The 13,447-nt window shown below is 40.3% G+C and overlaps 1 protein-coding gene across 1 annotated transcript in view; it reads right to left on the bottom strand.

Moving 5' to 3' along the window:
• mei-41 (meiotic 41) overlaps positions 1 to 13,447 on the bottom strand; it is a 316,521-nt gene that overhangs the window by 178,876 nt on the left and 124,198 nt on the right. Inside the window, exons 14-17 of the mRNA XM_068345943.1 lie at positions 13,164 to 13,324; positions 10,895 to 11,213; positions 1,964 to 2,106; positions 1,198 to 1,369 (exon numbers count right to left, since the gene is read on the bottom strand). Coding sequence (XP_068202044.1) covers positions 1,198 to 1,369; positions 1,964 to 2,106; positions 10,895 to 11,213; positions 13,164 to 13,324 — 795 coding nt within the window. The remainder of the gene's footprint in view (positions 1 to 1,197; positions 1,370 to 1,963; positions 2,107 to 10,894; positions 11,214 to 13,163; positions 13,325 to 13,447) is intronic.

Genomic DNA, 13,447 nt, shown 5'->3' with positions numbered 1-13,447 from the left:
GTGTAATGAAATTCTACAATATACATGGCATTATATAACAATGGTAGAAAATTGCAATCCTATATTTCATAGTTTTTGTGCTAGGATGAGTTAACTAAAATATCTCAAATAAGGGCTTGGAACTTGAATTCCAAATATTTTGTTGAGGAGTTGGTGCTCAAACAGTTAATATTGCACTATATATGGGGATCATCAGCCATTATCTTGTCCTTTATAATTTTGATAATATGGAAACTTTCACAAAATAGTTCCTAGTGTCCAAGAATAGAGCTCTACTTTAAAATACTCTTCACTTTACCATCAATCTTTAAAATGGCCCATGGCCAGTAGATTTGTAAAAATATTTACTTTTTAGGCCTTTTTTTTTAAATAGACAAATTTTATCATAACTGAACACTTGCCTACAATAAGAGATTCCCTCCTTGATACAGACAGCCATTAACATTCTAGGGTTTAACCTTTGTGAATTAAATTATTCACAGGAAGGCCACGAAATTTCATTAAATAACATTTTGAATATTCATTGAATTCTCAGTAACATAACATTAAACAAAGGAGAAAATTTAAGACTATATAACAATAAATACTGAACCATGCCTTAACTGAAAAGACAAAGAGACATTTCTTAACAAGTATTTGGAAATTTGCTTATAAAATAGCATTCAGTCTCTACATTTGCAGATCTTCCCCATAGCATGGCCGCCAATCTGCAAGCCTCGCAAGGGGAATCCACATCACATATTTTTCCCCTGCCTATAAAAAGGATGGGGATCAAGCTCTACAGTATATGGCTGACTAAAGTGCTGCAAGGGTGAACTTGAAGACCATTACAAATTCACATAAGTACTGGTTTAGCACTCATCAGAAAAAGTCAAAATCTCAGAACAAAGCAAACAGACATCAGATAACTACAGTGACCAAAAGCGAAGGGGCAACATAAGGATAGCATGGCCTTGTCGATGTCTGGGTGGAAGCATGGTGCAACCATACATTGTTGACGTATCCACCACTTTTTTTTCCATGTGGTTGGAACAAAGGCGCACTGAGGTCTTACACCATTAAAATGATGAGGGTTTGTATTCATGAGGGAGCAAATAGACACTTAAATGTGAAGCCTCTTTTCAGGACAAAAAAAAAAATCATCCTCCTTGTACAAAATTTTATCTCAAACAAAAAAATCAACTCACACATGCTTACCTTTGCCAATGACTGACGATGCCTAATATACAGATCCATAAGACTCAATCCAAGCGAATTTGCTAATGCATGAATTGTAAGATGAGATTTTGCTGTAACCAATCGATCTGTGCTTGCTTGACAACGAAGTAACAATACCAACATCCTTCCAACCAAACCAGTCACAGGAGACCTGAAGATTTTACAAACATATCTATCATATAAACTCAGCAATCATATAGAGCCTTCATCTGCCAATCCAAATGCCCTAGATATTATGACTTCTGAAGTCTTTCAAAATGCAAAAAAAGTTAAAAAGATTTTTATCCTGAACCAATTTGTCTTGTTTACCAGCTTATCAAGACAATTTAATAGACTATAAAACACTTTTTAATAAAATACCCTACAATAGTTTAATGAGCTTTTTATAAGAATTTGTACTGAAATAGTTTACCTCAAATTACAAACATAAATCCGACTGAAATCATAAATATCACATATTCTATCAAAAGTTCACTATGGAATGCTGTAATAAAACAATATTATAAACAGTAAGCAAGAAAACCTTTATAATATGAAACAGGACTATTTGTTGATTTTTAGGCATGTGAATTTTGTCCTGGGTAGGCTTCACATACTTCACATGCCTACAAATCAACAAAATTAGATATAAATATGCTAAAATTAACTTAAATCAGAATTTAAAAGAGAGGATGCAGTGTGTTCTTAAGCGGCCAAAATCAATGTCAGTCCGAAAATTTTAATCATAAAAATCTATTTCTCATACTTTGAAAGATAATGAAGAGCTTCTACAACAGCAAGAAGCGTGTCACTTGACAGGGACTCCATCAGATCATTTGTCTTGAGAAGGTCATCTAAGAAGTTGAGTACAACTTCCCCTTCTTTGCTTGTAGTCCCGCTTCTCATATCCTGTTCAAAATAAATTGAAAAATTACATAATTCAAATTTGCGGGAGAAATAGAATTCTAATGTTTTTATTTCTATACTTACCTGATGTTCCTATTGCTTGTTCTCCAGCTCGTTTTATCAACATTTACTCCCAAAATTTTTATCCAACATTCACCCATATTTCTTTCCTTTTAAAAAATACATGTTGCAATCTTGTGGTTAATGGTAAGTAGAACACTAGGACACAACACTCTACTATTCCAATTCTTCAGCGTTGAAGTCACAATTATTCCCTATTCCTTGACAACACAAGTCTATGGGGAGGCGGGATAGCATACTGTATATGTAGGCTACATCAGGTGAGAATAGAATTAAAAAAAACTTATCATTATAATTCTGTTTGTATATGAACCTCTCCTGATGTTCATATTGCTGACTTCCACACACTGATGGAGGTCAGACACCAGTGATGGAAAGTAATAGGTCAACAAAAATTTTAAATGTGTAACCCAATTAGAATTCCAGACTCAATAGGTCTAGAATTTAATAAGAATTATCTCAAAAACTATTGCTAATAGGCCTCCATGCAATTTTCATACAGATATTTGAAATATCAAAAATGAAATCTATGACTTAATTTCATTAAAAAAATTAGAATGCCGCAGCAGCAGCCAATTCCAGTTTACCTGTGATATCGTTCAATTTTTTATTAGATTTTAGTTCTTTTGATATAATTTCCTGATGTTTATTTCGTTTCTATTTTGCTTCCTGATTATAATTTTGATAATTAATTTTTTCTATTAATTTTTAAATATGAAGAGTGCCTGTTGCACACTTCTTTATCAGATGACCAATGCACATACAAACAGCACTATGGGTTTCTAATTTACCAAACTGGTTCTTATTTATGGTCTTGATAAATATATCAATCAGATTACCAATTTTATGTATATTTATGATTTTAACTTTATAAAATTCAGGAAAGAAGCAATCATTGCAGCCTTATGATGTTTAGTGGGCTATGCTATTTTCTGTTGTTGTTTTATATAAAACCCTTGCTTTACCAGTGATTCCTATAACAGAAGATGGATTTATTTCTTTAAATGATACTTTTTCAATTATATCTTTTTTCAGGATCTTGACCATCATATAAGTTCTTACAGCCTCGACCTTTACTATGTTTGGTAGCTGGATTTATAAATGTCAGATTAAGATTTAGAGGATGAAAGTTGAGGCGTTGTTTCTGTTACTGCAACAATTTGATTTGCAAAAAATTGATTTGTTACATCAGCCACCAAATCTTCATTTATTATAAATTTCAAAGAAACCTCTTTAGATATTTTTCATTATTTTCTTTTTTTATCTTGAGGGGGACTCTTTTCAAGTACCGGTTTTTTCTTTTAAATTTAGATTCAAGCCTTGATATAGAGAACAATAAAGATCTCTGGGACATGGTGACTTACTTCAGCCATTCTGCAAGAGGACTATAGGTAGACCTACCAGCTGAGACGTAACTTTATTTCTGATGTAGGTATAACATTGATTAACAAATTCAGCATAAGGTTATCACAGTTATTCAGGATTTCCTTATACATATAAATCCTAATCATGAAGTGGTGGGGAAAAAATAAGATGGGTATAACATTTCTTGCTATCTACTGTAATCTATAAAATATAATGCAAGGATTCCCTGCCTAGAACAGTGGTAACGAGTTTGCCTAGCATTCGCATGGCAGCAGATTGATCCCCGAAAAGGACCATGAGTTTAAGCTGTTTACTGTGGAGGCCACTGCTGAGGTTGGGCACCACAGTGGGGGTTGGGCTTGCCCAGCTGACGTTCTGGTGAGCATCTATTCTGATGAAACTGGATGAAACCAAACAACTTTAACTTAACAATGAGGGAAAATAGGATGAGCAGCAAAGTGGATTAGATGGCAACAAATTACTGGACTTCGGATAAAAAAATTAGAACCTTCAAATAATACAGAAAAAAATTACTTCAAAAACAATTACCGTTTCAGCATAAAGCAGAGGCATGGTCTCTATTTCTGCTAAAAATGTTATTTTGATAATAAAATAAATTTTTGAATATACTTACCCGGTGATTATAATAGCTGCAACTCTGTTGCCCGACAGACAACTCTAAGGTAAAAACTCGCCAGCGATCGCTACACAGGTTGCGGGTGTGCCCAACAGCGCCATCTGTCGTCCAGATACCCAGTACTCAATGTAAACAAAGACTCAATTTTCTCCTCGTTCCACTGCGTCTCTATTGGGGAGGAAGGGAGGGTCCTTTAATTTATAATCACCGGGTAAGTATATTCAAAAATTTATTTTATTATCAAAATAACGTTTTTCAATATTTAACTTAGCCGGTGATTATAATAGCTGATTCACACCCAGGGGGGTGGGTAGAGACCAGCAATATATGTTTACATTATTATGAGCTAAGAGTTTTTATTTCATTTTAGAAGTTATCAAAATAACAAAAACAAAATAAATAGGTACCTGGTAAGGAAGTCGACTTGAACAATTACTCTGCCTTTTTAAGTACGTCTTCCTTACGGAGCCTCGCGATCCTCTTAGGATGCTGATCGACCCCTAGGATCTGAAGTATCAAGGGTTGCAACCCATACAACAGGACCTCATCAAAACCCCTAATCTAGGCGCTCTCAAGAAATGACTTTGACCACCCGCCAAATCAACCAGGATGCGAAAGGCTTCTTAGCCTTCCGGACAACCCAAAAAACAACAATAAAAACATTTCAAGAGAAAGATTAAAAGGTTATGGAATTAGGGAATTGTAGTGGTTGAGCCCTCACCCACTACTGCACTCGCTGCTACGAATGGTCCCAGTGTGTAGCAGTCCTCGTAAAGAGACTGGACATCCTTAAGATAAAAAGACGCGAACACTGACTTGCTTCTCCAATAGGTTGCGTCCATTATACTTCGCAGAGATCTATTTTGTTTAAAGGCCACGGAAGTTGCGACAGCTCTAACTTCGTGTGTCCTTACCTTCAGCAATGCTTGGTCTTCCTCACTCAGATGGGAATGAGCTTCTCGTATTAACAGTCTGACAAAATAGGATAAAGCATTCTTTGACATAGGCAAAGATGGTTTCTTAACAGAACACCATAAAGCTTCAGAAAGGCCTCGTAAAGGTTTAGTTCGTTTTAAATAGAACTTAAGAGCTCTCACAGGGCATAAGACTCTTTCTAGTTCATTGCCTACCATATTCGATAAGCTGGGAATATCGAACGATTTCGGCCAAGGTCGAGAAGGTAGCTCGTTTTTGGCTAGAAAACCAAGTTGTAGTGAACATGTAGCCTTTTCTGACGAAAATCCGATGTTCTTGCTGAAGGCATGAATCTCACTGACTCTTTTAGCTGTGGCTAAGCATACCAGGAAAAGAGTCTTTAAGGTGAGATCTTTCAGGGAGGCTGATTGTAGCGGCTCGAACCTGTCTGACATAAGGAATCTTAGTACCACGTCTAAATTCCAACCAGGTGTAACCAAACGACGCTCCTTCGTGGTCTCAAAAGACTTAAGGAGGTCCTGTAGATCTTTATTGTTGGAAAGATCTAAGCCTCTGTGACGGAAGACTGATGCCAACATGCTTCTGTAACCCTTGATAGTGGGAGCTGAAAGTGATCGTTCTTTCCTCAGGTATAAGAGGAAGTCAGCTATTTGAGTTACAGAGGTACTGGTCGAGGATATAGATACTGACTTGCACCAGTTTCGGAAGACTTCCCACTTCGATTGGTAGACTCTAAGGGTGGATGTTCTCCTTGCTCTTGCAATCGCACTGGCTGCCTCCTTCGAAAAGCCTCTAGCTCTCGAGAGTCTTTCGATAGTCTGAAGGCAGTCAGACGAAGAGCGTGGAGGCTTTGGTGTACCTTCTTTACGTGTGGCTGACGTAGAAGGTCCACCCTTAGAGGAAGACTTCTGGGAACGTCTACTAGCCATCGAAGTACCTCGGTGAACCATTCTCTCGCGGGCCAGAGGGGAGCAACTAGCGTCAACCTTGTCCCTTCGTGAGAGGCGAACTTCTGCAGTACCTTGTTGACAATCTTGAACGGTGGGAATGCGTATAGATCTAGATGTGACCAATCTAGGAGAAAGGCATCTATATGAACTGCTGCTGGGTCCGGGATTGGTGAGCAATATATTGGGAGCCTCTTGGTCATCGAGGTTGCAAAGAGATCTATGGTTGGTTGGCCCCAAGTGGCCCAAAGTCTCTTGCATACATCCTTGTGGAGGGTCCATTCTGTTGGAATTACTTGTCCCTTCCGACTGAGACAATCTGCCATGACATTCAAGTTGCCTTGGATGAACCTCGTTACTAGCGAAATGTTTTGACCTTTTGACCAGATGAGCAGGTCCCTTGCGATCTCGTACAACGTCAGTGAGTGGGTCCCTCCTTGCTTGGAGATGTACGCCAAAGCAGTGGTGTTGTCCGAGTTCACCTCCACCACTTTGCCTTGAAGGAGAGACCTGAAGCTTTTCAAGGCCAGATGTACTGCCAGTAGCTCCTTGCAGTTGATATGCATTGTCCTTTGACTCGAGTTCCATAATCCCGAACATTCCCGACCGTCTAATGTCGCGCCCCAGCCTACGTCCGATGCGTCCGAGAAGAGAACGTGGTTGGGAGTCTGAACAGCCAGGGGCAGACCCTCTCTGAGGCTGATACTGTCCTTCCACCAAGTCAGGCAAGACTTCATCTTCTCGGAAATGGGGATCGAGACCGCTTCTAGCGTCTTGTCCTTTTTCCAGTGAAATGCTAGGTGATATTGAAGAGGACGGAGGTGTAGTCTTCCTAATGACACAAACTGTTCCAGGGATGATAGCGTCCCTATCAGACTCATCCACTTCCTGACTGTACATCGTTCCTTCTTCAGCATGTTCTGGATGCATAACTGGGCTTGGCTTGTTCTGGGGGCCGACGGAAAAGCCCGAAAAGCTAGACTGTGAATCTCCATCCCTAAATACACAATAGTTTGGGATGGGACCACTTGTGACTTTTCCATATTGACAAGGAGACCCAATTCCTTGGTCAGATCTAGAGTCCACTTTAGATCCTTCAGACAGCGACGACTGGAAGAAGCTCTGAGAAGCCAGTCGTCCAAATAGAGGGAGGCTCGGATGTCCGCTAAATGAAGGAATTTGGCTACATTCCTCATCAGCCTCGTAAACACAAGAGGAGCTGTGCTTAGGCCAAAGCACAGGGCTTGAAACTGGTAGACAACCTTTTCGAAAACGAATCTCAGAAAAGGTTGGGAGTCCGGGTGGATGGGGACGTGGAAGTAGGCGTCCCTTAGGTCTAAAGAGACCATCCAGTCTTCCCTTCTGACCGCTGCTAGAACCGACTTTGTGGTCTCCATGGAGAACGTCTGCTTTGTGACAAAGACATTCAGAGCACTGACGTCTAGCACCGGCCTCCACCCTCCTGTCTTCTTTGACACCAAGAAGAGTCGGTTGTAGAATCCCGGGGTTTGATGGTCCGAGACTTTGACCACCGCTCCCTTCTCTAGTAAAAGAGACACTTCCTGTTTCAAGGCCCGTCTCTTGTCTTCCTCTCTGTACCTGGGAGAGAGATCGATGGGAGACATTGCTAGAGGGGGTTTCCGTACAAACGGGATCTTGTACCCCTCTCTGAGCAACTTCACAGATTGTGCATCTGCGCCTCTCTTTTCCCAGGTCTGCCAGAAGTTCTTGAGTCTGGCTCCCACTGCTGTCTGAAGAAGCTGGCAGTCAGACTCTGCCCTTAAAGGACTTGGTTCCTTTCTTCTTTCCTCGTTTCCCTTCGGCACGAGCACCTCCTCTGCTGGAGGCTCTGCCACGAAAGGGCGGAATAAAACGGGACGCTGGAGTGTCCATCCTTGGTCTAGCTGACAAGGTAGGCAAAGGGGTGGCTTTGCGAGCGGAGGACGCAACAAGATCGTGAGTGTCCTTCTGTATCAAAGAAGCGGCAATTTCCTTAATCAGGTCTTCTGGAAAAAGGCACTTGGAAAGAGGAGCAAACAGAAGTTCGGATCTCTGGCATGGTGTAACTCCAGCTGAAAGGAATGAGCATAGGTTTTCACGCTTCTTAAGGACTCCGGACACAAATGATGCAGCAAGCTCATTAGACCCATCACGTACGGCCTTGTCCATGCAGGACATAATGAGCAAGGAAGTCTCCTTCTCTGTCGGAGAGATCTTTCTGCTTAGAGCTCCTAGACACCAGTCGAAGAAGTTAAAAACTTCGAAGGCTCTAAAGATACCTTTCAAAAGGTGGTCCAGGTCCGAAGATGACCAACATATCTTTGAGCGTCTCATGGAAAGGCGGCGGGGAGAGTCTACAAGACTTGAGAAGTCGCCCTGGGCAGAGGCAGGAACTCCCAAGCCGAGAACTTCTCCCGTGGCATACCAGACGCTCGATCTAGAAGAGAGTCTAGCAGGGGGAAACGTAAAAGCTGTCTTCCCTAAACTCTTCTTGGACTGCAGCCATTCTCCTATCACCCGCAAAGCTCTCTTGGACGAGCGTGCGAGGACGAGTCTAGTAAAGGCAGGAGTGGATGACGGCATGCCTAACACAAACTCTGACGGAGGAGAACGCGGAGCCACAGAAACAAACTGGTCCGGAAACATCTCTTTGAAAATGGCCAAAACTTTCCTAAAGTCCAAAGAGGGTTGCGTAGACTTAGGCTCGTCCAGTTCTGAATGCGGTTCATCTACGTGTGCAGCAACATCATCATCAGAAAGTCCCTCATCCGATAACTGATGAGGGAACGGCAACGGAGTGGGTAACGGCTGGTTAGCTGAGTCCGGTCGCACGGGTGCATGCGTGACTGAGCCGGACGCAACGTCATGGAACTGTTGCCCAGTCTGTGAGCTGGCAACAACCATAGCAGCGCGGGGACGCACAGCGTCTACCCCAGACTGTCTGGACTGATGTGGGTGAGCAGTGGCAACCACACTGGGTTGCAGAGGTTGACACACCGCGTCAAAACAAAACAACTCTGACGGTTGTTGAACCTCACGAACGTCAACGGAGACCTCCGTGCGTCGCTGAACGTCAACATGCGGCTGGCAGATCACACTGGAACGCATGGGTGGCGGAACTCTCTCAACTGGTGTGCGTGAGAAGGTTACCTCAGCGTCCACCGGACGCACAACCGATCGTGTGGGCGGTTGTAGGCAAGGAGCTGCACTAGCTGGTGCGGCAGCAACCTTTTCCGCACGAAAGTCCTGCATAAGAGACGTTAGTTTAGACTGCATGTCTTGCAGTAGAGACCACTTAGGGTCTACAGGAGCAGGTGCGGCGACAGACGGTGTAACTGTCTGAAGCGGTACCGCTTTGCCTCTCTTAGGCGGTGAGCAGTCATCGGATGACGGCAGCGAGTCCGAACTGACCCAGTGGCTACAACTGGGCCGTTGGACTTGTGCGGAAGGGACCGACTTGCGCTTTAACGGTCGTGAGACCTTGGTCCAGGGTTTCTTGTGAGAAACACCTTCCGAAGACGAGGTATAAATGGGCTCTCTCGTCTTAGTTAGGCAGGGGCGATCTTGGGTAGATACGCCCGATACCACGGAGGGAACGTCTGTTCGCTGATTAAAGCCTCTCGAACCCATTTGTCGTACGACATTGCTTCTCCCCTGGACTTGGGAGCTTGCAAGAGGTCCCGGACTAGGAGGACGACAGGCACGAACAGACGAACCCTCAAGCGCAACACTATCCACAACACTAACACTCGGCACTTTATCACTTCCCACTGCACTTTTGCACTTCAGCTCCTTCACATCCGCCATGAGCTGATTACGGTCACTAGCCAGGGACTCAACTCTCTCACCCAGAGCTTGGATGGCACGCATCATATCAGCCATCGAAGGTTCCTGAGTGCCAGGAGGGGGATTAGGAGCAACCACTACAGGGGAAGGAATAGGTTGTGGGGCATGAGGAGAGGAAATATCAATAGAACGAGAGGAACTTCTCCTAACTCTATCTCTCTCTAGCCTACGTGTATACTTTTGGAATTCGATAAAATCGAATTCCGAAAGCCCAACGCACTCCTCACACCGATCTTCCAATTGACAGGTTTTATCCCGACAATTGGAACAAACAGTGTGAGGGTCGATAGAGGCCTTCGGAAGACGCCTTGAACAGTCCCTAGCATTGCACTTCCTAAATTTTGGGACTCGTGAAGGGTCAGCCATTTTGAATTGGTCAAAGGGGAATTCAAATATCTATCAAAAAGTCATCAACAAAGAATCCGTTATCAAAAAGAGTTCAAGGATTTGTGAAGAGAAACCTTGCACAGCGAAAGCTCAAAACTAGAATAAAGTACTTCACCAATTAGTTGTGAAAAAACTCCAGTTTAGCAACAGCGAGTAAGTACGTCTTGTCGATAGCACGACAGAGAGAAAATTGAGTCTTTGTTTACATTGAGTACTGGGTATCTGGACGACAGATGGCGCTGTTGGGCACACCCGCAACCTGTGTAGCGATCGCTGGCGAGTTTTTACCTTAGAGTTGTCTGTCGGGCAACAGAGTTGCAGCTATTATAATCACCGGCTAAGTTAAATATTGAAAACTGGAATTTTTTAAGATGATCAAATTACAAATTAGAGAGTAGCTAAGAGATGTAGTGTAAAGCAAGCATAAAATACTGAGACCTATAAGATTGAAGACAAGCAACCACTTGACATGGACCAGAATAACTAAGAAAATTCAACATATAATTAAATCAAACACAAATTCAATGTCTAAAAATTCAATCGAGATGAAAAACAGTTCACCAAAATTAAACTAAATTCGTCTTCTACTCACCTGAGGTACAGCTTTACCCTTGGGAAGGAAAACTAAGCTTGAAAGATGCTTTGCAATTGCTGTTACAATCCTTTTATCTTTATGAAGAAGCAGGGACAGGTAACGATTTATCATCTGAGTTGAGAGAGTCACATGGGACACTACAGCTGGTAAGGACTCAACAACTGCCATGACTATACCGACTTCTGAGCGATCTAATAAGCATAAAAATCTTGCTACTAATGTTGGATCTACTTTCTGCTGATCAGCAACGGTCGAGTTCTGCGAGTCACAAACTTTACAGCAAAGAATGTTGGAGCAAATTCCGGTTTCTGTAAGCCTGTGATAATAGAAAAATATATTTCATAAACTTCTAAGATCCAGGGAAACTTTTTTACAACTAAAAAATCGAGGAAAACTAAAAAATTAGAGATTAAGGTAATAAAAACTAATTCATGAAACCAAACTTTAATATAATACTCTTTTGGTACTGTATTCTTCAAGTATATATTCTTAAAATCATATAACAAAAAAAAAATTCCTATAATATACCAACAGCTGGCCCTCCTTTGCCGTGAGTATAGCACTAAAGTTGCACCTACAGATGTGGAAATCCGCAAATAATAGTAAACCCAAAACTTTAGGGATATTGATCATCTTTTTCAAGTTATTGTAAATATACCATAAAATACTGTAATTGTAATTCATGCATATGCAAATAATACTCTAAAGCACTGCAATGTAAAGTACAGTAATAATAATAAAACCATAAACAGTCTTACAATTCTACACGAGAAATAAAAATGTCGCCATTTACGGTATACTGTACTTGTATTTTCATTCTGAACAATACTGTATAGTATTTTACTCTAAAATATATAAACCATTCAACTCCCAATATTATTCTCAGGGCTTTGTTTTCAGATCTCCAAAATCTGTTGGATATTGTTTCATTGTCATACCAATACTCATGTCCACAGAGTAATACCGATCTCACTAAACTGATATATAGCCTGATTTTCATATGTAATTTCAGGTGATTTAATTTCCAAATTTTACTTAATCTAGCTATTGTATCATTTTTTTTTTAATCTTTCATTAATCTCTAATCATAAAGACCCTGTATTAGAGATCCTAGCTTAGATATTAAAATATTCTATCTCATTAATCCTCTCTCCTTCCAAAGATATATAATCTTCCATTGCATATTCCACTCACATTATCTGTCTTTCTTCTATTTATCTTGACTCAACCCTCGTGTGATATTTCATGCATTTTGGTAAGCAAGCACTGCAAATCCTGTGATGTTCTGCTAATAAGGACAGCATCATCAGCATATTCTGGGTCAGCTAATTTCCTATTACTAACCCACTCCAATCCTTCTCCACCATCCCCAACTGTTCTATGCAAGGTTGTTTTATGTTCATTTTGAACCATTCTCATCTTTCCTCATTCGATAATTGTATTTACTTAATTAATCCTCTATCACCCACAGGATGCATAGTTTCAATGAATTCACGCCAATTCTATGGGTTAATCTAAAAGTCATCACCATAAGACATCATCCATAATTACACAATATTAACATAAGATACCAATCATATCTTAATAAGATAGGAAAGTATTTTGTTAAAATACATAACAATACATTTAATTGTTAAGCATATGAAAGGTTAAGCACATAATTTTCTGGTGTAAATTTAACCTACATGCAAAATATAAACAGTATATGGAAATAGTACCCTCAAGATAAAAATAATTAAAATAGAGCCTTACTTTAAATTAAAACAAAACAGGCAAATAATAGATATGAGAGAATTTTTAGCAAAAAATACATAGCAGATTAATATATCATAACACAAATTAATGGAAAATCAAAGTAAGTACAAATTACTATGTGCTTTTTGCAGTGTCTGAAAGCTTATACCACAGACTTTCCCTTCTTCATTACCATCTGTACACATAACTCAAAATGAATACTGAACAATAAAAGTAAAACTCTAAACCAATACAGGTTATTTCAAATAGTAAGCACATTTAGACACAAAACCCCCTATAATTATAAGTGGTTCAAAAGCCCCTCACCAAAATTATGCATTCTTTTTGCATGCAGTTGGTTGAAAGTGAAGTATCATCTAATAGAAAGTCTTCAACCTAACTCTTGGAAAGAGAATAGTACTGTATAACAGTAGTTCCTATCTCATTGTAAAGCTAACTTAAAGACATACATTATTTGTGTCAGAAAAGTAAAGAACTACTCTATTATTCTTATTGTTACTAGATAACTTACTTTGATACTTTAAAAGATGTCAGATTAAGCAATGCACAGAGAAGATGCTTCAAAGAAGTTGCTCCTGCTTCAACAACTTGAGGTTCTGGAGAATGAAGTATCGCACCAATAACCTCTCCCACCAGCTGTTGTCCGCCTGCTCGTGAAAGCTGATGAACCATCTGGAAAATAGCAATATTTATGATATAATCTTGATTTTTTTTTTTAATTATATTCTAAATTTCTAACAGACTGATTGCCAAATCTTGCAACAGATTATTTTTCACATTAGCAAAATCTTTAAC

This window comes from Palaemon carinicauda, chromosome 22, assembly GCF_036898095.1.
Source record: "Palaemon carinicauda isolate YSFRI2023 chromosome 22, ASM3689809v2, whole genome shotgun sequence".
Taxonomy (NCBI): domain Eukaryota; kingdom Metazoa; phylum Arthropoda; class Malacostraca; order Decapoda; family Palaemonidae; genus Palaemon; species Palaemon carinicauda.
The sequence above is the reverse complement of the archived record's forward strand: the minus strand, read 5'-3'. Positions and strand labels throughout refer to the sequence as shown.